The sequence below is a fragment of the Oryctolagus cuniculus genome, chromosome 20 (assembly GCF_051225735.1).
Source record: "Oryctolagus cuniculus isolate XC-2025 breed Fujian yellow rabbit chromosome 20, ASM5122573v1, whole genome shotgun sequence".
Lineage (NCBI taxonomy): Eukaryota > Metazoa > Chordata > Mammalia > Lagomorpha > Leporidae > Oryctolagus > Oryctolagus cuniculus.
In genome coordinates, this window is record NC_142886.1 from 16,050,637 (window position 1) to 16,076,132 (window position 25,496).

The 25,496-nt window shown below is 42.9% G+C and overlaps 1 protein-coding gene across 12 annotated transcripts in view; it reads left to right on the forward strand.

Annotated features, from left to right (window-relative positions):
* Positions 1-16,650, forward strand: part of FUT8 (fucosyltransferase 8) — a 296,071-nt gene extending 279,421 nt beyond the window's left edge. For 10 of the 12 annotated variants that reach the window (XR_016226668.1, XR_016226667.1, XR_016226669.1 and 7 more), the window contains 2 exons: positions 3,862-4,012; positions 15,649-16,650. Coding sequence is in view for 9 of the 12 variants with exons in the window: in XM_002719524.6 (XP_002719570.1) it covers positions 3,862-4,012; positions 15,649-15,966 (469 nt within the window). In the remaining 3 variants the exon portion in view is untranslated. The remainder of the gene's footprint in view (positions 1-3,861; positions 4,013-15,648) is intronic. The other 2 variants (XM_089322516.1, XM_089322515.1) reach the window with 2 other exon arrangements.
* Positions 16,651-25,496: the final 8,846 nt, after the last annotated feature.

The following is a 25,496-nucleotide window of genomic DNA, read 5'->3' on the forward strand; positions in this document are numbered from 1 at the left end:
ATTAGATACATTAAAATGACTAGAGGCAAGAGCATTTTGCTTAAAAGTTTTTATAAAGTGGTTGCCCTGTGAAATGATAAATTAGCAATAAGTGATAGATTTGTTCTCTGTTTTGTTGAATTCCTACAATATGCTAGACTCAGTTCAGAGCACTAGAAATACAAAGACAAATGCAAGATAATTTGTGGCTACTTATCTCAGGGAGTATCCAACTGGTAGGCAATACTTGCAGCAGATAATTACAGTAAACTTAGATGAATGTCCTGAAGGATTCAAATACCAGACAGTGAAAACACAAAGAAGCAATTGCCTCAGTCTGGAGAAAGATGAGAAAACAAAATTTGAGGGGGCCAGCACCATGGTATAGTGGGTTAAGTCTCTGTCTACAGTGTCGGCATCCCATATGGACACTAGTTCTAGTACCGGCTACTCCTCTTCCAATCCATCTCTCTGCTATGGGCTGGGAAAGCAGTAGAAGATGGACCAAATCTGTGGGCACCTGCACCTGCATGGGAGACCCAGAGGAAGCTCCAGGCTCCTGGCTGGAGTGTAGCTCCACCTGTTGCAGCCACTTGGGGAGATGAACCAGCGGATAGAAGACCTTTCTCTCTGTAACTCTACCTCTCAAATAAATAAGTAAAATTAAAAAAAAAAAACTGTATATTAGTTTATAACTAGTCCTTTCTGAGTGACATAAAAAATAAAAAAAAAATTTAAAGTTGGGGAAGAAAAAAATCATTGCCAGTCTTTGAAATAGCGAGGTAGAGAAATCCTTAGCTGATGTACTTGAAGGTAAAAGACAGTGAGTGTGTTTGTGTAAGAGGTTCCATGGTCGTTAGCTGAAGTGCAAAATTCTCCTTCTTCTTTCATTGCCTGCCGTGTTTTGTTCAATTTTCCCTCTCTGTCTACTTCATGAAGCCATCTTTCCCATATTGAGAAGGCTTGAGGAACTGAGGTGCCCTTTGGGTTTGGTTCTAGAGAGGGGCCTGAAAGTGAGGAAGGCTCTAATGCTAGTACCCCTTCTCAGTACGTGAATCAGTTCTTTATTTTTTCTACTGAGTGCTAATACCATGCCAACCAAATGGGTCTTTAGTCAAGGATAATCTGCATTGGTTTATCAGTTCCCCATTTCTTCCAGTCTCCACCATTTATTGATATTTCTGCCCCATCTCTGCATATGCAGCTTCACAAAGATCACATTGAAAGTATTTCAGTTGTTTTCTTTTAGAACAATTATTTCCTTCATCTACCTGTTTCTGAATTAAAGAGGGTGAAGTGTCAAAAACCACTTGTTACCAATCCACAGCAGTGCTCGGAGACTTTGCTTTTACAGTCGTTATTAGAGGGGCAGTGAGGGAAATCTCACTGGTCATGAATTGAAGAAGAATCTGAAGCAGCTGTTAGGGGATTAAGAGAGTCCCAAACACAGGTAACACTCCCTTGTCCTTGTATTTATTCACGTAGCATTGTGTGGAATGCCAGATGCCATGCGGCAAAGAAAATTTGATGTGTGAACTGACTCCTAATGTTTCTGAGTTTCTAAAAGGGGCTATTATTCTCTCAGCAAATTTTTACTCATCTTCTATGTTACTTATTTGAAAGGCAGGGAGAGAAAAACAGAAAGAGATCTTCCATCCACTTGTTTACTCCCCAGCAGCCCATGGCAGCTGGGGACAGGTCAAAGGCAGGACTCTGGAACTCATTCTAGGTCTCAAATATGAATCTCTGGGACCCAATGACTTAGACCGCCACCAGCCGCTTCCCAGGGTGTGCATTAGCTGGGAGCTGGAATCAGAAGCAGACACAGGACTTGAATCCAGGCACTTGCATAGGAGATTGAGACATCCCAAGTGGCATTTTCGTTGCTATACCAAATGCTCTACCCAGCTCATCCTCTGTTTTATACCAGATGATCTTCTGAGTACTGAGAAGAATACAGTGAGCAAAGCAAAGCAAATGCTTCCCTTTATGCAGTTTGTATTCTTGTTAGTGATGATGGAATAGGGAATTGATGCAGGCAGTAAGCAAACAGGAAGTGTCTGTTACATCAGATATTGCCAAGACCCATGGAGGAAAATCAGGCAGGCAGTCAAAAGGTTTGGGGATTGCCAGAATCCACACTGGTAAGGTAATATTTGAGCTGAGACCTAAAGAAGTAAGGAAAAAAAATCAAGGAAACATCTGGGAGAATACTGTCAAATAATCACAGCTAATATTTATTGAACATTGGCTGCATGCCAGATGCTCTTCAGAGCACTTTGTCACTTAATATATTAATTCTGATGAAATTATGTAAAGTAGGTACAATTATTACCTCTCTTGATGTAACTTCCTAAGGTTTACAACTTAACTCTATAAAAAGATGTACTTCATGCACTAAAAAAAATGCTTCATTCTATATTACAATGCAGGTAAACCTCTAATTCAGAGTAAAATCATTTGAACATGCAGTAGACTTTCTCTCAAGACATCTTGGTTTAATTTTTTTTTTTACAAAGAATGCTGGAATTTTTAAAAAAAATTTAACTTTATTTATTTGAAAGAGTTACAGAGAGGTAGAGACAAAGAGAGAGAGAGGTCTTCCATCCACTAGTTCACTCCCCAAATGGCCACAATGGCCAGAGCTGAGCCAATCCAAAGCCAAGAGCAGGAACTCCTTCCAGGTCTCCCATGTGGGTGCAGGAGCCCAAGGACCTGAGCAATCCTTCACTGCTTTCCCAGGTGCATTAGCAGGAAGCTGGATTGGAAGTGGAGCAGCCAGGACTCGAACCGAGGCCCATATGGGGCGCTGCCGCTGCAGACTAGGGCCTTTACCCACTGCACCACAGTGTCAGCCCCCTGGTTGAATATTTCTAACTGCATAGCTTATCTATCTCAAGCAAAACTGCCAACAAACTGCTTAGTGAACATCTATAGCTGCTCTTCCATACATCTATTAGAATGTCTTTCTGGAGCCGTTTTTGGTTGATGGATGGCTCTACAAGAAGGGTGGCAGTCAGCTGAGATTATTCCTCACAAACTCCTTTGTATTATTAACATGTAATGTCAGTGAGGAAGACATTTCCAGAATCTAGCCCAAGTCTGAATGATCACAAATTGTACATTAAAAATGCAAATGAAATTTTATCATGATATTTATATTCTTTTTTTTTTTTTTTTTTTTTTTTTGGACGAGCAGAGTTAGTGAGAGAGAGAGAGACAGAGAGAGAAAGGTCTTCCTTCCGTTGGTTCACCCCCCAAATGGCTGCTATGGTCGGCGCACCGCGCTGATCCGAAGCCAGGAGCCAGGTGCTTCTCCTGGTCTCCCATGGGGTGCAGGGCCCAAGCACCTGGGCCATCCTCCACTGCACTCCCGGGCCACAGCAGAGAGCTGGCCTGGAAGAGGGGCAACCAGGACAGAATTCCAGCGCCCCGACCGGGACTCGAACCCTGGGTGCCGGTGCCGCAGTCGGAGGATTAACCAAGTGAGCCACGGCGCCGGCCCATGATATTTATATTCTAAAGGAAAAGGTCGATGACCAAATATGAAATCAGCCTAAATAAACTCTTAGAGGTCACTCTTTACAAAGAGAATAAGGAACCTTCAGCTTTCAACTCTTTCCAGAATTGATAAAGGGCATTTTGATATATGTGTGTGTGTTTCATATGATTTTCCAATAATACTTAATAAATAGTGCATTCCAGGAGAGTTTCTGCCCCACTGTTGGGGACAAAGATGCCTTATCAGATACTCCACTGAATGCCATTCTAAAGCCTTCCTTGCTGTTAGAAAGAAAGGAGCCCTTGAGCAAGTAGCAGGTCTGCTTTCTGATGGGATCTGGTGATTTCAGTGATCGTGTATGCATTTAATTCTTTTTTCAGGTACCCCAATTATGAATTTATTAGTGATAACTCTATCTCTTGGTCAGCTGGACTGCACAATCGATACACAGAAAACTCACTTCGGGGTGTGATCCTGGATATCCATTTTCTCTCCCAGGCAGATTTCCTAGTGTGTACCTTTTCATCCCAGGTAAGTGGCAACAAGGCATTTTTAGTTATTTATTTGAATTCCTATGTTTCCTTAAATTTTTTTTAATTTATCAGAGAGATGGAGAGCTTTTCCAGCTGCTGGTTCATTCCTGTGTGCCTGCAGAAATACCCAGAATGCAATCCAGGTCTCCCATGTGAGTAGCAGGAACCCAGCCGCTTGGGCCATCACTGTCGCTTCCCCTTAGGGTTTGCATTAACAGGAGGCTGGAGGCAGCAACTAGAGCTGGGTATCAAACCCAGGTATTCCTATGTGAGACATGTGAATCTTAACTGCTAAGCTGACCTGCCCCAGGACAGTTTTTTAAAAGACATATTTATTTCTTTGAAAGGTGGAGTTGAGAGATCTGCGTGTTCACTCCCCAAATGGCTGTAACAGCCAGGCCTGGACTGGGCCAAAGCCAGGAATTCCATCCTAGTCTCCTGTGTGTGTTGACAGGAACTCAAGTACTTTTGAGCCACCATCCTCTGCTTCTCAGAGGAAGCATGGAGTATTAGTTGGGAGCTGGATCAGAAATGGAGTAACCAGGACTTGAACTGGCACTGTGTTATGGGATGCTGTCATCGCGAGCAACAGCTTAACCCCCTGTGCCACCATGCTCACCAGCTGCCCCATCACCCACACATTCAAATCACCAATACTTTTGGTCATACCAGAAAAAATATTATCTGTATGTGTGTATATTTAACATTAGATATCATGACTCAGATGCAATTCCTGATAATGATCCCTTTTGTGAAAGAATGAAAAAATTCCATGAAATAACTATTTGATTGTACATTGAATATTTAGTTATTTGCAAGCAACAGTTGACTACATTCCCACTGAAGCCAGTGACTGGAGTTGTATAGAATACTTGATTTGTTCACAGCATTTAACAGGAACACAGGTTATTAAGCTTACTTAATACTTTCTAATTTTGCATACAGTCAATATGTAACAAGAATCCATCCATGTCTACACCTTGTTGCACTGACACTGTGACGCTTAAATGCCTAGCATTTTGCCTCCCTTGGTTGCTTTTATTAAAGAAGAAAGAAGTAAATGTAGTTCCTTTTCAAGTCCCATTACATTTATGCCTAGCAAGAAACTGTACATTAAATTTAAGCAATCCAGTATCACAGTCATTCTTTGAGTTTAATTGTCATGAATAGGCCGGCGCCGCGGCTCACTAGGCTAATCCTCCGCCTAGCGGCGCCGGCAAACCGGGTTCTAGTCCCGGTCGGGGCGCCAGATTCTGTCCTGGTTGCCCCTCTTCCAGGCCAGCCCTCTGCTGTGGCCAGGGAGTGCAGTGGAGGATGGCCCAGGTGCTTGGGCCCTGCACCCCATGGGAGACCAGGAAAAGCACCTGGCTCCTGGCTCCTGCCATCGGATCAGCGCGGTGCGCTGGCTGCAGTGCGCTGGCTGCGGTGGCCATTGGAGGGTGAACCAACGGCAAAGGAAGACCTTTCTCTCTGTCTCTCTCTCTCACTGTCCACTCTGCCTGTCAAAAAATAAAAAAAAAAAATAAAACAAAATAATTGTCATGAATAATTATATATTGCAGGTTTGGTGTGAGTATTTTCATGAGTAGTCCAATCAGCCTTATATGTCCTATGGAATATCAGTATAGCAACATTTATTATAGACTTTATTGTGTTATCTTATTTATGTACATATTGTTGATTAGTTCATTCAACCAGCTGCAAAGTGAGGTGCACAGGAGGTTTCAAAGGACATTAAAGATACAGTTCTTGCCCTAGTTCAGAATCTAATAAGCAAAACATACACATGAAGTAACTAGACAATAATGACCCAAAAATATAGATTAGTATAAAATCAGTATAAGCTTAAATGCTGAGAAGCATGGAAATTGTGAATAGGGAAGGCCACATCATTTCTGGGGGAAGTGGGCAGTTTGTTTATGGGCAGAATGTTCAGGGTGCTTCAGAAAGCTCACAAGGGGCTGGCGTCGCGGCACAGCTGCTTAAGCCGTCACTTGTGATGCAAGCATCTCCTGTGAGCACCAATTTGAGTCTCAGCTTCTCTGTTTCCAGTCCAACTCCCTGATGATGAGCCTGGGAAAGCAGTGGAAGATGGCCCAAGTGCTTACGCTCCTACCACACATATGGGAGTTCCAGGTTCATGGCTTCATCCTGGGCCAGCCTGACCACTGCAGCCGTTTAGGGAGTGAACCAGTACATGGAAGATGGATCTCTCGCTCTCTCTGTAACTCTTTCATATAAATAAAATAACTCTTTAAAAAGTCCATGAAAAAAAGATGGAATTAGAAGTTTATTTCCATCCAAAAAAAATTCTGAAATGCATGCATACAAAGGGTCTTGAAAGAGTTCATGGAAAATACATATGTGAGTAGATTTCAAAAATATTTTTGCACCAAAGTAAATTTATCTTCTAATAATATTTTCCCACAAACTTTTTGAAGTACTTTTATGTATGACAATGAACATTGTCACAATATTACTGTGATATGATTTTTTGCAAAGTACACATAACCAAGCAGAGCCTGCTGTGTAGTAGGACAACAGCTGGGCACCCAAAGAGAGCTGAACAGAGCAGGAGTCACGTAGCAGCAGTCCTAATCCAGAGGGAAAACTTCTTCAAATTCCCATGCAGCCATCCACTTTGTTGATGTAACTCCCTAACTGGGTTAAGGAGCCTGTCTTTGAGAAGCATCCCTTTCCATTCTCATGGTGAAAGGGGGATAAGTATAACTACTTAGTCCTTCCCAAGTGTTTTTGGCTATGTGCTTACATGATGAACAGGTGCATGTAACTAGTAACAACCTCCATATATCCCTGATGCTTGTTAGAATGAGTGAAACAAGTGTCACTTTTTCCAGATGGACAATCTTCCCTGTAGGCCTGGATTTTAGACCTGTCTGAGTCTTATTTCTCTGGTCCAGGGTTTCTCAACCTAAGCACTACTGGCACTTAGGGCCAGATATTTGTTATGAGGAGCTGTACTGTACATTGTAAGATATTTAGCAGCATCCCTGGCCAGTAGCACCCCAGCTTCAAGTTGTAATAACCGAAATGTCTCCAGATATTACCAGATGTCCCCTGCAGGGCAAGCTTATCTTGGTTGAGAACTATTCCGGTCAGAAAGCTGTAAAGTTAAATAAATGTATTCACGTCTGAATGTGTCCTACCTTACGGATAGTGTAGGCTCTGAGATGTACAGAGATGTGCTTTGTGTTTTACCCTTGAGCTCATTCTGGAGTGAAAGGAACATCCTTTTTCTTTCTTTAGAATGTTTGGTCCTCGTACTTGTAACATTGACCCATAAATGAAGACCTCTGTCACTTCATGGTGGTGGAGTTTGTACAGGCGTAAGGAGGATGTTGTTCTTCTGTTTTGTTTTATTTTATGCATAATATCATCACGAATGTCTTCAGACCTGAGGTCCAGAGAACCACTTGATATGAAGATAGAATAGTGCTGAGAAGACTTTGCATATTCAAAAGAAGGAGATTCATGCTTATGTGTTATTCCTAAAAACCTTGGCAGTCAAAGTTCACTAAAAGTAGTTTCTCGTCTGAGTCAAAGCAAACCTCAACGTTTTCTATACAAAAATAGACTTGAATATCTCAAAATACTCTGTATTAGAGTTTAGAATAAAAATATATTATATATTTATTTTTAAGATGGAGTGAAAGAAAAAGAGGAATAGAAAGAGATCTCCCATACTTTGGTTCACTCCCCAAATGGCCACAACAGTTGGGGCTGGTCTAGGCCAATGCCAAGAGCCAGGAACTTCATCCAGATCTCCCACGTGGGGGGCAGGGGCCCAAGCACTTGCTCCATCTTCTGTTGCACTCCCAGGCACATTATCAGGGAGCTGAATCAGAAGCAGAGCAGCCAAGGCTTGAATCAGCACTTCCATATGGGATGCCAGCATCGCAGGTGGCACCTTAACCGGCTGTACCAGCCCCAGAGTAAAAAGTTAACAGCAAAAATACATAGTGAATAGAAATTTACTAAACATGACCAGCTTCATTATCACATGTCTTATTTGATGTCTAAAACTATAGCTTTTAAGATTGTAGAATACTTCCAAATTTGATGATAGGTCTTTGTACTGAACCTCAATATGTTTTACAAATATTTTTAGTAAAGAAGTATTTAATAACAGCCCAGTATTTTTGCAGTATAAATGATTGGTTGCTAGAATGAAGAATTTCCTTTGCTGTAAACTGAAATTGCAATAGTCTAAAAAATGCCCCAGAAATGCTTCATCATGACCACCAATAGGTTTGTGGGAAAAAAAAAAAAAGTCACCGATAGTGTCAACATACCACGCCATTAACTGCTGGGCAGAGAACAAGAATGAGGCAACATGGGTTCTGGTATCGGGCCATCTGGGTTTGAGACCAGCTTTGACTGTTAGTGGCTATGTGACATTGAACAGGTTGCTTAACCTGTCTCTGACTATTGATATTTTGTTTGTTTTCTTTCTCACATGTAAAAATGATAATAATAGTAGTGCCTATTGCATAGACTTTTTGTTAGGATTAAAGAGGTATTACTTATAAAGCACTGAGAATAGTACTTATAAGTATATTAAACATGTTAGCTGCTATTATTATGTATGTAGGAATAGTTATAGGAATCTCTTTGCCTGAAGGGAGACTCTATAGTATTGACTTTATCAGTTCTTTTTCACATGACTCCATTTCAGACAATATACTTCCACATTTTAGAAGCATGCAACGTGCTATAGAAGGACTCCATTACCTCTGCTTATGGCCAAGGGTAGAGCTTGGAACCAGCCGAGTTATTGTGTGAATTGGACAGATAAAACAATTCTTCATATTAGAGAGTTACTAGTACCATTCAGAATTAAAATTTCTCAGTGCCAATCTACCACCTCAACTCCAGTGTACTGATTTCACTAAAGGCTAGTAACTTTGTGTGCATGTTGACTTTAGGGAAATTAATCTTCAGACCATTCAGACCATCCTGTGTATGCCACAGGAATGCTCTGAGTGCTTGGGGAGGGAGCAGGGGTGCAGAGAAGAGACTAAAGCCACACGTCCAGAAAAGTGAGGAGAGATCAGACATCAGGACCAAATCTCATCCCCAGATGAAGCATGGGCCCCCAACTCTTGGCTTTTCTTTGTGATACATAATCTCATTTTAAGAGATGATCAGGAAATGATACAAGTTCAGTATCTTCATCATAAATAGTTTGACAGTCCTTAAGCTTTACTCATGTAAACTTGCTCTCATACATGCTATCCTTTGAGGAATTTTCTGCTATATTAACCGTAGTGAGAAAGAATGTATCTGTTGATCATGAACTCTTATTGTAGACAATACAAGATGAGTATAAAATGCCATGCTAGGAGAAAAAATGCAGGGCTGAGTGTTTAATTGCCGTCATGATTGTCATGGTAGTTTCATCAGTATTCCTCAGAAGGTTTTAAAACAAATCTCCCTCCCCTCGGTGTTGGAGCTTCTAATCTTTGGTTTTATATCCATAAATGAGGTCTGGGAATTCTCTCTGCTTAGGTGAAAAAAATTTTATAGCTCTGCTCTCTGATTTTGTTACCATTGTCGCTCTTAGTTTGCTGAGTCCCTTTATCAACACTATTTCTCAAAACCAAATTTGTCCTAAAAGCCTTATAAATTGAAAAGAACAGTCCTCGGGATTTCATATGAAAATTAGAGGGAATATTTAGCATGTACCAAGAGCATCAAGTGAATTTTGAAAGCTATGCAATCATATTCTAAACTATTCTACCAATATGCTAATCTTCTGTGTTACTGGAAATTGCCTATGTCCAAAACAACTACTTTGTAATTTATTTTATTTGATGAAACCATCTTAAATGTGACACAAAGAAATTATGGTTGCAGAAATAATAGCAGTTGGCAGTTCAGTTACAGAAAGGCAAAATATCAAAAAGGTTTTCTGAAAATATTGCTTATCAAATTCTAGAATCAATTTTTACTACCCTGGAATCTGATTTACAGGAATGACTGTAGATGCTCACTGTAAAGACTTTAACATTGTTAAAGTCAACATTGTTTAAAAAGCAGTCAACATCACTCAGTAGTTTCAACTATTAAAAGTCACCATAGGACAAACATAGTTTCTCTGGTGAGGCCTCCCTTCATGGAAGTTACTCAACTCTTATGGCACTCTGTATTGTCTGGTTTTAAATCCATAGACAACCATGCTCATGACACCTGAAATCCGATTTTGGAGGGCCCACAGAGCAAAATCAAGAACGACATTAACTTCATTCCAGGTGGGATGTTTCTGGATAGGAATTTGCAGCGATGTGGCCCATGAAACCACAGTGCATAACTGTTGGGAGCACCAGGAATGTGAATCCTGTGCCTGCTTCCCAAGTACTTTTCAACAGCATGCACTTCAGTTTGCAGTGCTGAATGTTGCCCTGTAATAGCCTGGTTTGCAGTACTCCTTTTCACACTCCTCACATGGTAGTGAAAACTGTGGTCTTACTCAGTACAGCACAACAAAGCTGTCTCATCACCCACGAGACATGGACCTTCTTGCAACTTATCGCACCAAGAGAGCTTCCAGTCTTTTTTATTTGGACAAAAACAGGATAAGAAAGCTTTGAAGGCTCCTCCATACTCACCTGGCTGTTGGTAAGGGATAAAATTGGGACTAAACAGACATCCCACACACATCCTTTTAAAATTGTTTTCTGAAATCCAGGCATTTCTATTGTTATTGTTTGGCAGTTTTTGCTGTTATCCGTTACTGTTTGCTTGTGGTATGCTGAGATTTATATTGTGCCTTCTTAACACAGAATGAAATAAAACATACACATGTGGCCAACCACTGCTTTGCAAACCATAAACTGCCCTTCTTAGTCTGGTTGCCTGTCAGATATCAGACCTTACTATGGGCATCAGCTACGAGCTTTCACTTGCCTGCCAGGGAATTTAATCTGTAAAGCCCTGAGAGGAAGACTAGGACAAGTAAGCACAAGCATCAGCCCTGTCGTATGTAATCTGTCTAGTCCTGTGGTGTTCCCCGTGGTTAATGTGGACAACTTTTTAGTTAGTCAGAATGTTATGTGTGACCTTAATGATGAAATATCACCCAAAGACCTGTGTCTCCGTTACTGGAGCAGTATTTAATATTGCATGGAGCAATATTCATTCAACAGATTTTTTAAATTTTTATTTAAGTTATACAAGTTTCTTGTGTTTCATATATTACAGATTTGGGGACATGGTGATATTTCTCACCCTTCCCTCCCTCCTGCCTATACTCCAACCCTTCTTCCTCCTCCCTCTCCCATTCCCATTCTTAATTTTTACAAAGATCTACTTTTCAGTTTACTTAATGATCACAAGGTTAACCCTACGCTAAGTAAAGAGTTCAATGAGTAGTATGAAGAAAAAACTCTGTTCCTCAACAGAAGAGACCAGGGCTGTAAATAATCATCAAATCTCAAAATGTCCACTTCACTCCAATGTATTACATTTTAGGTACTCATTAGTTACCCCAGATCAGGGAAAACATATGGTATCTGTCTTTTTGGAACTGGCTTATTTCACTTACTATGATGGTTTCCAGTTGCATCCATTTTGTTGCAAAAAATAGTGTTTCATTTTTTTTTCCAGCTGAATAGTACTCCATAGTGTATATAAACTGTAATTTCTTTATCCAGTCATCAGTTGATCAACATCTGGGTTGATTCCATAGCTTAGCTGCTGTGAGCTGGGCTGCAGTGAACATGGTGGAACAGCTAACTCTTTCATATGCTGATTTCTTTCGGTTTGGGTAAATTGCCAGGAGTGGGATGCCTGGGTCATATGGTAGGTCTGGATTCAGGTTGCTGAAGTACCTTCACACTGTCTTCCACAGTGGCTGCACCAGTTTACATTCCCACCAACAGTAGATTAGTACCTTTTCCCCCACATCCGCAGCAGCATTTGTTGTTTGTTGATTTCTGCTTGAGAGCCATTCTAACTGGAGTGAGGTAGAACCTCATTGTGTTTTTGATTTGCATTTCCCTGATGGCTAGTGATCCTAAACATTTGTTCAGGTGTCTGTTTGCCCTTTGAATTTCTTTTCTTGAAAAACTTTTCTTGAAAAACATAAACTTGGGATTATCCCCAAAACAAAGTAGATCCCCTAAGAATGTGAGACAGAAGGCTTTATTGTGTCTATGAGAGTCAGATATTTAAGAGTAGAGAGAGAGAAAGAAACATATCAGGGTTCATTGCCATAGTGAAAATCGTGTCATCCTAGGAGTAATAGTCCTATAAAGCCCTACATTCCTAGCTAGGGGTGACTCAAGAGTAAGTGGAGATACTCAGAAAAGAAGACTCTCAGGTTTGTCCAAGGCTTTACATTTTTTTTGGGGGGGGGGGGGACTTTGACTTTTCTGGTGGTATAATCTGAACATGCAGAAGACGATTTGCAAGAGAAAATGCATAGAGCAGTTACAAGCATATGCAGATTGCCTCAAGTCAAACCTGAGTCTTTCATCAATTAATAGAGTAACACTACCTTTGTAAAATGATTGTGATGATGGAGTCTTTTTTTTTTTTTTTTTTTTGACAGGCAGAGTGGACAGTGAGAGAGAGAGAGACAGAGAAAGGTCTTCCTTTTGCCATTGGTTCACCCTCCAATGGCCACCGCAGCCGGCGCGCTGCGGCCGGCGCACTGCGCTGATCCGATGGCAGGAGCCAGGTGCTTTTCCTGGTCTCCCATGGGGTGCAGGGCCCAAGCACCTGGGCCATCCTCCACTGCACTCCCGGGCCACAGCAGAGAGCTGGCCTGGAAGAGGGGCAACCGGGACAGAATCCAGCGCCCCGACCGGGACTAGAACCCGGTGTGCCGGTGCCGCAAGGCAGAGGATTAGCCAAGTGAGCCGCGGCGCCAGCCTATGATGGAGTCTTAATGATGGAAGATTACGTTTGATAGTACCTAAAAACAGTCTCTATCATTGGAGCTGCTTTAATTACAGCCATGTGTCTCCTAGTGACTAGGATACATACTGAGAAATGTGCCATTAGGTGATTTTACCATTGTGCAAACATAGAGAACACTAGGCAATATAATCTTACCGGGCCACTGTATTGTATCTGTGGTCTGTCATTGACCAAAATGTCACTAGGTAGCATACAGCTCTTTAGTTTCTTCAAGAGTTCCTACTTAATTTTGCTTGCTGTTTGTTGGCCTTTGACTGAATTAAAGTTCAAAAGTTCCAAGTCCTTTGGATCCTCATTTTATTATCATCTGAGTATTCTACCAGTGGTCTCATTTGTATCATGGCATTTCCTGCTGGTGAATAAATTTGTAAACGAAGTTTTCTTTTTCTTTTCTTTTCTTTCTTTTTTTTTTATTTTTTTATTTTATTTTTTGACAGGCAGAGTGGACAGTGAGAGAGAGACAGAGAGAAAGGTCTTCCTTTTGCAGTTGGTTCACCCTCCAATGGCCGCCGGCCAGCGCACCGCGCTGATCCGATGGCAGGAGCCAGGTACTTACCCTGGTCTCCCATGGGGTGCAGGGCCCAAGGACTTGGGCCATCCTCCACTGCACTCCCTGGCCACAGCAGAGAGCTGGCCTGGAAGAGGGGCAAGCGGGACAGAATCCTGCGCCCCGACCAGGACTAGAACCCAGTGTGCTGGCGCCGCAAGGCGGAGGATTAGCCTAGTGAGCCGCGGCGCCAGCCACAAAGTTTTCATTCTCTTGTTCTGTCTGGTTGTAATTTTAGTATTAGAATTTGGGCAGATCACTTAGTATCCTAGTATTATAGTCCCCTCTACAAAATTAAAAATCCTGCCTAAACTTTATTTTATTTGAAAATTCCCTATTTCATTTGCAAATTGCCCCCTCAAGTTCCTGAAATTCAGATTCTTGATGTTGGAGTGATGATTAATCTAATCAGAATTCGTTTTGTCCAAGCTGTTAAGAATGAACATCTCTTCTTTCAGTCTTTGATCTTCATGAATGCCTTGGTTTTAAAAGACTGCCAGGTAGTCCTAAGTTGTTCCACTGGGCAGATTAGCAATACTGTTGGTAGTGTCATTGTAAATAAATGAGAAAGTATTGTTATACGAAAACAAAAATTTGTTGGCTAAGATGATCAAGACTGGAGATTTAGGAATATTTGACCTGAGTTCTCTATTCATAATGTAAAAGAGAATTTTTTTAGCAAAATGAAATGTTTCTCTTCTGTCTGAATGGGTGAACCTATTCTTAGAAAAGTTTCTGAAACTCCTTTACTCTATAATGAATCTATTGTTTAAAATGCTATCTCTGTATGGATTAGTTATAGTTTAACTTTATCACCAGTGAGTCAAGAAATGAAATTTGGATTGTGAAATTTCACCTGCTATCAAGTGGGCAGGGAAAATATTCTTTGGACAAGGGGATCTTCTAAGTAGCTTAAAACTACATTGGTCAGGTAGATGCAGCTTCCCAAAAGGCTAGCCCGGCTTTTGTCAGCCCAGCCAACTACTGTCTGCTTAGCACACTTAGGACTCTGTAGAACACAAACGGCAGGTGTGCGTTAGCTCACTTGCCAATACTATATTGTCAATAGTTACTTGAATCTCTGTTGAGAAGTGTTCTGAGACCAAGTTCTAAATTAGCAGTAACAAGTGTATGAGTGAAACAGTAAATGCAGGAAAGGGAGCAACAGCACTGGTGTTAGGTATTTACAGTCCTAATGCTAAACCTCAGATTCTGTGAGGACACAAGTGGCGTCCTGGGGCCCATGTTAGAGCATAGCAGGGTCAGCTGCAGTGACGCCAGCATCCCACATAGGTGTCTGTGTCCCAGCTCCTCCACTCCTCTCCAGCTCCCTGCTGATGGCCTCGAAAAGCAGCGAAAGATGGCCCAGCTGTTTGGGCCCTGCACCCTTGTGGGAGACCCACATAAAGCTTCTGCCTCCTAGCTTCAGCCTGGCCCAGCCCCAGCCATTGCAGCCATCCGGGGAGTACACCACTGGATGGAAGATCTCTCTGTCTCACTGTCTTTCTCTGTAACTCTGACTTTCAAATAAATAAATAAACATTAAAAAAAAAAAAAAGTCTTACATTGATATTACCAGTGCCCAGCCCTGCACCACTGTGACTCTGCTTATTAAAACTAACTAATTCGGGGCTGGCACTGTGCTGCAGTAGGTTAATCCTCCGCCTGCGGTGCCGGTATCCCATATGGGCACTGGTCCAAGTCCTTGGGTCCCTGCACCTGCGTGGGAGACCCGGAAGAAGCTCCTGGCTTCAGATCGGCTCAGCTCCAGCTGTTGCAGCCATTTGGGGAGTGAACCAGCAGAAGGAAGACCTTTCTCTCTGTCTCTCCTCTCACTGTCTGTAACTCTACTTCTCAAATAAATAAATAAATAATCATTTAAAAAATAACTAATTCAAACTTGTAAAGGGTGTGACACACACAGTTTCCCAAGATCTGAATTGTAATTTTTGTTTCCAAAAAAAAAGGACAGAGGTAAGCACACAAAGATGAAGAATGTGTGTATCATCATCTGAGATGGATGAATGAAAGGCTGTGTCTAGAGTTGCTGCTTTTCAACCCATCTCTGGCCAAAGACTTCCAGACTGTCAAGAGGAGAGCTTTTACATACTGTGCTAACGGACTTTTTTTCTTTCTTCCCCAAGGTCTGTCGAGTCGCTTATGAAATCATGCAAACACTGCACCCTGATGCCTCTGCGAACTTCCATTCTTTAGATGACATCTACTATTTTGGGGGCCAAAATGCCCACAACCAGATTGCCATTTATCCTCACCAGCCTCGAACTGAAGATGAAATCCCTATGGAACCTGGAGATATCATTGGTGTGGCTGGAAATCACTGGGATGGATATTCTAAAGGTGTCAACAGAAAACTGGGGAAGACGGGCCTATATCCCTCCTACAAAGTCCAAGAAAAGATAGAAACAGTTAAGTATCCCACATATCCTGAGGCTGAGAAATAAAGTTCATGTGGAAGAGGTGGACAACCAAACTCAGTTCCAACCATTTCAGCCAAGCAGTAGATGAAGAAGGCCCAGGCCTAACCACGCGGCTAACTGAGTAGACACCCTCAGCACCAAGAGCCCTGGGAACCGAAGATGCTTCGTTGATGGAATTCTTCCTTTAACAAGGGCTACAATGCCCTCAGACCCATGCACAGTACAATAACGTACTCACATATAACATGCAAACCATTTTTTTCTACTTTTCCCCTTCTTCAATATTATGTCCCCATGAAACAAACACTGCCACATTGTGTAATTTAAGTGACACAGACATTTTGTGCGAGACTTCAAACATGGTGCCTATACCTGAGAGACCTATGTGACAGAGAGCTAAACAACTTCCTACTGTGAGGAAGTTGATTCGTCGCCAGTGGTGGTGTTTTGACCACTGAATCTACTCCAGTCAGCAGATTCACAATGAGAATGGATTTTTTTTTCCTTTATAAGGTTGTCTGGATTTTTTTTTAAGTAATTATATCAGTTCATCCGCCTCATCGTTAATAAGTGAAGGATACTTCAGAAAATAAAATATTCACTCTCCATTAGGAACTTTTGTAAAACAATGCCATGAACAAATTCTTTAGTACTCAGTGTTTCTGGACATTTTCTTTGATAACAAAAAATAAATTTTAAAAAGCGGAATTTTGTAAAGTTTCTAGAATTTTGTATCATTGGATGATGTGATAATTAACTTTATAGAGGAAGAACCATGATAAAAGAAAGGAGTTTTGTAGTTTTAGCTTCTCTTGTTTCTGATAGAAATACTACTGAGGTCTTAACTGACATTAAAGAGCTACTGATCCATTTTAATGCTGAAAACTGATTTTAGTTGGTGCACACTCTTTGGGAGTTTTCATTCTCTTATTTTGATTGCGGTCTTAATTGAATGAAATAAGCATACTCCTTGCTCCCAGATGAACTTTTAGCTCTGTTTCTAAAACTATTTCGGGGTTTCTTGACAATCCTTCTTGTAGCTGTGGTCACTTTTTGTAGCTGAGTCCAATCATTTTATCTGGGAGCCAATTCATGACCTTTAGTATTATATCCTGCTTTTGAGAGTACCAGGAATGGGAAGCTGACTTTGTTTCTGAAGTTGATGTCTCAAACTGTAGAAGATTTGGTGAGCAAAGTACGACACTACCTCTTCCAAATATTTCCTTTTAGTAATCCCATAATCACTGCAGAATGTAGAGTTTTGATTCCTTCTTTTTCCCTCTCCCTCTCCTTCTGAACATCATTTTTTTCCTAACGAAACACTCCATATTTGTTGGTAATCTGCCACCCACCACGCTGACAGGAATACTTCATAGCATATGTTCTGCCTTCAAAAGAAATTGGTGTTTCCATGTAGGGTTGGTGCTAAGTATCAGGGATCTGGAGCCAGCGTTGTAGTGCAGCGAGTTAAGCCACTGCCTGTTAACACCAACATCCATATGGGCTCCAGTTAATGTCCCGGCTGTGCCACTTCCAAGCCAGCTCCCTGCTAATGTGCCTGGGAAAGCAGTGGAAAATAGCCCAAAAACCTGGGCTCGTGTACCCACATGGAAGACCAGATGAAGTTCCTGGTTCCTAACTTTGGCCTGGCCCAGCCCTGGCTGTTGGCAGCCATCTGGGGGAGTGAATCAATGGAGAAAGATCTCTCTTTTTCTGTGTCTCCTTCTCTGCCGTAACTCTGCTTTTCAAATAAATTAATCTTTAATATATATAAATGTATGATATATATCTCAGGGATCTAAGAAAAACTCAGCTCTGGCTTTCACATCTCACTAAATGAAAATACCTGTATATGAAATCTCCTGACCAAACGTTCCTTAATTTTTTTCACCTCTCATGTCAAGTCTCCAAAAGAGCAAAGAGTAGCTACCTATTCTGTCAGTAGGCAATTTTCCTTTTGGTTTTGGCACAGACAAAAGTCAATGGAAGCAGAGCCTTCAGCTAAGCAGAGGTTATTTTGAATTGGAGTATGTTTACCCCATCTCACTTGCCATAAGAACGTCAATAATTATAATTTCTGTGGCCTTGTAAGAGAACCAAAGGAGACTTCATCAGTTCTCTTTGGAAATTTACCCTGTTCTGGAGGTGAAAGGACAGAAGAACAGAAATATGAAGGAAATAAGTATTTCCCAAGTGCAAAACTTAATTTTGGGTATCTGATCTTTCAGTTCTAGAAATTCCACTTAATTCTACATATTTCTCTCCTGACCTTTTCTTTGTATTTATTACAAATACTTTTCCCTTGCTTCATTGAATGTAGTTAGAATAGCTGCCTTAGAATCCTTTTCTGTAAATTTAATATCTCAGTAATTTCAGATTTGGTCTCCATTGTTTATCTTTTTTCTCAGAATGAGTCATTTGTTTTTATTTTTTGGCCCTTTATATGTTGAGTAATTTTAGGTTATGTCCTGAATATTGTAAATGTTTGTGTCGTAGATTATATTACAGTCCTTGAAAAGTGCTGGTGTATATGTGTATTATCAGGCATTTATTTTTAATTTTATTGGACTTGTAGTCTGTCTTGGACAGCAGCTCACCTCAAGAGTTAGTTTATCTTTTGCTGGAGTCTGTCTTGCACACAGTTAAGGGGTCAGCTGGAGATCTGGGTAAAGTTTACACACAGAATTTGGGGAATACCTTCTTTGACTCCCTTTATTTTGAGATTCTTTCTCCTCTGATTCTTCAGCCAGAAGACTGCACTTGTCTGTCACAAGAATTCATCTTGTGCTGTGATGTTCTTCCAAGCTTCCGCCTCTGTCCAGAATTTGTCTCCTTTCTTGTTCAGTCTTCAGCTTTTTGTATTTCATGGAGAGTTTTTCATTGTATTCACTCATTCAGTGTATCATTCAGTGGGTGATAGTTCCACCATATTAGAAGTGGAGCTCTGAGGGTGAGGCTTAAGATTAAAAAAGTAGTAACAAAAAAAACAAGAAAACATGGCCGGGGAGAAGGGAGGCTTAATCCCGTGGTATCCTCGCTTAAACTCTGGCAGTCAGTAACTTTAAGCAGGAGGAAAGACAAACAACTGACCCAATGGGTAAACTTAGAGGTGTGGCAGGCAAATAAGAGCCGCAGACCACAGGTGTCCAAGAAGATTTTCAGAGCTCCCATTTCGCACAACGTCCATACACAGTGGTCATTCCCTCCATACACACCGCCATAGGGGAAGTCTGCGTTTCTAACGGGGTTGTCAGCCTGAGATCAGGAGGATTCGAGTATTTTTGCTGTGAGAAGACTCATTTCTGAAAGAGGCTGGCCTGGAACCCACTGGTTACCTGGGTTTACTGACTGGGTAACAGAACCCTGCGTATTAGTAACAGCAGTAACCAAGGTCCTGCTGAGGCTTTTGCTCAGCCTTCCACTTCTGTCTGATTTAGTGCTGAGCAAGCCCATGCCTGCTGTGAAAGGGCTGCCAGCCCCAACCCAGGATTTCTCTGCGTCCCAGATGAGTAAGAGACGCGTTGCTTCCTTCTCGAAGCTTTAGTTTTTCCTGTTATATAGAACCAAACCCACTTATTGGATTCCCTCTTAGTAAGGTTGACAGAATGAACAGCCTCTACTTCTTTTTTTATTTTTTATTTTTTTTATTTACTTGACAGATAGAGTTATCAGTGAGAGAGAGAGAGAGAGAGAGAGAGAAAGGTCTTCCTTCCGTTGATTCACCCCCCAATTGGCCGCTACGGCCAGAGCTATGCCGATCCGAAGCCAGGAGCCAGGTGCTTCGTCCTGGTCTCCCATGCGGGTGCAGGGCCCAAGTACTTGGACCATCCTCCACTGCCCTCCCAGGCCACAGCAGAGAGCTGGACTGGAAGAGGAGCAACCGGGATTAGAACTCAGCACCCATATGGGATGCCGGCGCTGCAAGGTGGAGGATTAACCAAGTGAGCCACGGCGCCGGCCCCCTCTACTTCTAAGATTAGAGTTGAGGGTTAAAAGAGAAGGCACATTTTAAAAGTGACCTCCTAGTGTGACGATGGCCACCATCATTTGGTTCTGAAAGAATGCAGTGAGCAGGACACGGATGGGGGTCTAAGTGTATTTAGCAGTCTCCTCTGTCTCTCACTTGAGATGAAATAGACAAGTCCCCTTTGGCCATGCCAGCTGCCTGATGTTTCACGTGTGCTCCCAGAAGACGGTGCTGTGGGATCAGCAGACCTGTGTAAATTAGCTGTGTGAGACATGAATTTGGGAACACTAAATTTATGCCAGATCCAGGCTCTTGGGGATTTTACAACTGCAGTGCCCAAAGGGGAGCCCAGAGCAGAACATTCCTAGTTTCTGATAGTGGTCTCCATCGCAGAAGTACGGAGGAGCTACTCCAGGATCCTTGTCGGGGCACAGGCAGACCTAGGAAGTTCTTTGGCTTTAACTGTCATAACATGCGTATGTGAGCACTTGCCCATTGACAGCGCATGCATTTTTGGTTCTTTGTGTAAGTTTGAATCTTTGCTCCGCTGGTTAGCCTTACCACCTCCGGTCCAGTTCCGTTACCACGTGTTTCTCCTCTCCTTAAATAAGACGATCTTGCTTCTGTTTTCCTACGACCATGACACAAAATGAGCATGTGGACGGTCCCCTTGTTATTGTTCCGTTCCTCGTGTACTTCTTGTCCTATTGTGCATAGTTTTGTCATTGCCATCTCTAAGATATAAAGGAAACCAAACATCCGTTTTAACGGACTTGAGTTATAATGAATCTATGGTACTGGTTATCTGTGTCCACATTAGCTAAAGAGTTTTACAAATCAGTGTCACTACACTTGAGGAGAACATGGCTCGAGTTTCTTTTATGTAAATTATGTCGATCTAGACAGAGCCTGCACTTTCAAAAAGCAATATATTGAAAGCTGTTGCCATGAAATTTGATGCTTTGGCCAGGACAAGTTCAGACCTTCCAACCTCCTGTCTTCTGTAACTGCTCTCTGTAACCTCTCCTCCCACACCAGTATCCCACAAGTCTATTGTCCCCCAGCTGCCTGTTGTGGGGAGAGAAAAGGCCACTAACAGAGAAAAAGCAGTGTGTGTGTGCAAAACCCAGCTGGGTGGAGGAGCGTCCGTGGAGGCTGAGAATGCGCAGTCCTTGGTACAGAGCGCACAGATTCTCTAGGCTGTGGGTGTGGTCAGCGCCTGAGGAATGTTGAGACTTGGAGTTCCTAGCTGGTCTTCCTCCGGGGGAGTAGCGAGGACCCAGTGTGAGTTCTGTTTCCCTTCCTCGCAGTGCCTGTGAGCCTGTGATGTCCCTGAATCTCAGATTCTCGAGCGTCAACGATACCTGCTGACAGTCGCTGAGCTGGGATTCAGAACACGAGACTTCCAATCTTAGCTCGGTCATTAACTGCGGACCAGCCTGTTTTTCAGAACTTCATTTTCTTCCTCTGTGGAATGGATTGTTGGATTTATCCAGGATTTGCAAAATTTGCTGTGTGGTTCAGTACCACCTGTCTAAAAGGGGGGGGGGGGCTACCACTCAGTATCTACTCAGCCGACTTGTTAGGATACGATGTGGTCAGATCTTTTTTTTTGGTTTTCTGGATTAACAAAATCTGTTCTTCATGTGAAATCTTCAAGTTTTTACATACCAGTGGCTGCCTTTGGTCCATGATGGACTTCACTGAGAAAAGTTCTGTTCTCATTTCAAGACTGTATCTCTGAAAGGATTGACTAGGTGGGTAGAACTGCACACCTCTCCCAGCTTCATTTGCTGGATATGTCCCCATGGTTTAGAAGTACCTGCTTGGGGGCCAGCACCGTGGCGTAGCAGGTAAAGCTGCCACCCACAGCACCAGAATCCCGGATAGGTGCTGCTTCAAGTCCCAGCTGCTCCACTTCCAATCCAGCTCCACGCTAATGCGCCTGGGAGAGCAGCAGAGGATGGCCAAGTCCCTGGGCCCCCAGCATCTGTATGGGAGACCCGGAAGAAGCTCCTGGCTCCTGGCTTCAAATGGGCCCAGCTCCAGCCGATGTGGCCATTTGGAGAGTGAACCAGCAGAGGGAAGATCTGTTTCTCTCCCCACCGCCTCCTCCTCTCTAACCATGCCTTTCAAATAAATAAATCTTTCAGAAAAAAAGAAAGGAAAAGAAATCCCTGCTTGGCTGGCTCTCACCGTGAGCCAAAGGACAGCTGTGCTATGCTGGGCCCCTCTTCCAAGCTGGACTTGAGGACCTTAAGCGTGGAGCATGGGCTAGGTAACTTGCAGGTTCTCTAAAAAGGTCATGGCGAGCCTGAGACTCTGCCAAGGTCATAAGTGGTGCCAGCCTGAAGCTGCTGATCAGGAGCCTGGGCAGCTTCCCCTGGGAGTGAAACAAGGCCCCAGCTGTTGGCTAGACCAGGTGAGTCGGTATTTTTCTAGACCTAAATTAACAATAGGGTAATTCAGTTCCTCACCTAATTAGCAAGCTGTCTAACCTCACCTTTTTATATTTGGAAACTCCTTTTGTTGTTTATTTTCATTCCCACCTTTATGTCCTGTTAAAGCTTCTTCGGTAGAATCACAGCTTTGTTTCAGCTAACCTAAGTGCAGTGGAATTTGTTGACATGGAGGCCAAGAAACCTGAAAACTCTGTTTCCTTGGAGGCCACGAGTGGGAGTGACGTCCCCTCTGGAGAGGAGGTCAGATTTTTCTCTTCGCATTCAAGAAATCAAAGGAAGTGTTGGTTGTTGTTTAAGTGATACACAAAAACCTCAGAAATTGTTTGCAAATACACCTCGCAAACGACCACACACTGAAGCCAAGAATGAGAACATGTGATGTGTGTTCAGGTTAGAGAGTAGAGGATTTGACATCAGATGGCCCTATTTCTCATTTTGGCTTCACATCTTTGGAGCATCAGCAGGTTCAATCTAGCAGGTATGACCTTTCAAGAAACTCTTGGTGATAATTCAAACAAGTAGAATTATTTAAGTCGGCAGTCGGCAACCTGTGCCGAATGCCTGTTTTTGTTTTTTTTTGTTTTTTATTTTTATTTACTTTTTAAAATTTCATTTAAGTTATACAAGTTTCAAGCATTTCATTTATACAGTTTTAGGAACATACTGATACTGCCCACCCCATCCTCCTCCCGCCCACACTCCAACCTTCTTCCTCCTCCCTCTCCTATTCCCACTCTTAATTTTTAAAAAGATCTGTTTTCAGTTTAGTTAATACTCGTAAGGTGACTGCCTGTTGTTTTTTTATTTTTAAGATTTTATTTGTAGTAAAAAAAAAAAAAAAAAAAAGCCAGCGCCACGGCTCACTAGGCTAATCCTCCGCCTTGCGGCGCCGGCACACCGGGTTCCAGTCCCGGTCGGGGCACCGGATTCTGTCCTGGTTGCCCCTCTTCCAGGCCAACTCTCTGCTGTGGCCAGGGAGTGCAGTGGAGGATGGCCCAAGTGCTTGGGCCCTGCACCCCATGGGAGACCAGGAAAAGCACCTGGCTCCTGGCTTCGGATCAGCGCAGTGTGCTGGCCGCAGTGCGCCGACCGCGGCGGCCATTGGAGGGTGAACCAACTGCAAAAGGAAGACCTTTCTCCCTCTCTCTCTCACTGTCCTCTCTGCCTGTCAAGGAAAAAAAAAAAAAACCTCTGTCTCTCACTGTCCACTCTGCCTGTCAAAAAATAAGAAATAAAATAAAAAATAAAAAAAAATTAAAAAAAGATTTTATTTGTTTAAGAGGCAGAGTTAGGGAGAGGGAGACAGAGGTCTAACATTCGCTGGGTCACTCCCCACATGGCTGCAACAGCCAGAGTTAAGCTGATCCAAAGCCAGGAGCTTCTCCCGGGTCTCCCACGTGGGTGCAGGGGCCCAAGCACCTGGGCCATCTTCCACTGCGTTCCCAGGCCATAGCAGAGAGCTGGATCGGAAGAGGAGCAGCCGGGATGTGAACCAGCACCCATGTGGGATGATGATGCTGCAGGCTGAGGCTTAGCCTACTATGCCACAGCAGCCTGTTTTTATAAGTGAAGTTTTCTTGGAACACAGTTATATCCATTCATTTCCATAATGTCCATGACTGTTTAAGGCCACAACAGCACAGTTGAATAGCTCTGATGACAGACTGACTATATGATTGGCCCACAGACCCCAAACATTTACTGTCTGATCTTTTGTAGAAAAAGTTGGCTGATCCCTGTAGTAAGCAGTCCTGCCACTGAGATTCTAGTAGGGGACTCCTCATCCCAAACACTGAATCACCAGATAGCGCTGGTTGTAGTGCTGTCTCAGAAGTATAATCCACAGGCTGCCTGTGTGGAGACTGGATAAAGATGCTTCTTAGGATGATTATTTTTTATAAGATTTTATTTATCTGAGATGTAGAGTTACAGACGGCGAGAGGGAAAGACAGAGAGAAAGGTCTTCCATCCACTGGCTCACTCCCCCAATTGGCTGCAATGGCCAGAACTGCACCGATTCAAAGCCAGGAGCCAGGAGCTTCTTCCTTGGTCTCCCATGTGAGTACAGGGGCCCAAGCACTTGGGCCATCTTCTACTGCTTTCCCAGGCCATAGCAGAGAGCTGGATCGGAAGAGCATCAGCCAGGACTCAAACTGGTACCCATATGGGATGCCAGTGCTGCAGGCAGAGGATTGACCTGTGCCACGGCGCCGGCCCAAAGACAATTATTGTAGTATACTTAATTTTATAACAAAATCCCAACTGCCGTCTATTAGGGAATTGCTTAATAATTATGCAGATCTACACCTCCTGGCATAGCCGTGCGCAGGAGCCCACTGCAGCAGCTGGGGCTCACAGAGCACTGGACTTGGAGTCCGCAGACCTGGTTCTGCTTCCTGCTCTGCAGCTCACCTGCCCGTGTTTTAGACGACCCAATCTGTCTAGGCCTGCGTTTTCTTAACTTTAAAACGAAGATAACTTCTAGTTGTTGTTTTGAGGTATTAAATAGCACACATAAAATTGCTTCATAAAAGCTAACAGCGCTACAAAATCTCCAGTCATATTCTGAACAATTTCAGTAGTCCTAGAGCTGGTTCCTTTTAGGTCTGGAAGACATTGAATCAGTTTAAGAGCTTACGCTCTGGGGCTGGCATGGTGGTATAAAGTCGCCACCTGCAATGCCAGCATCCCATATGGTGCTGGTTCCTATCCCAGCTGCTGACTTCCAATCCAGCTCCCAGCTAATGGTCTTGGAAAAGCAGCGGAGGATGGCCCAAGTGCTTGGGCCCTTATTACCAATGTGGGAGACCTGGATGAAACTCCTGACTCATGGCTTTGGCCGGTTGCAGCCATCTGGGGGGTGAATCAGCAGATGGAAGATCTCTCTCTCTCTCTCACTCTCTGTAACTCTGACTTTCAAATAAATAAATAAATCTTCAAAAAAAAAAGAGCTTACAATCTAACTGGAAACTGAGGCATATAAACCACAGTGGAAAAATACAGTTTAACATACATTACCCACATTGGGACTAGTTGGAACACTGGTAATACTGGTGCACACTTACTGACTTCCTGCCATGTGCCAGACCTACTAAGTGCTTACCATGAATTATCTCATGTGTGTG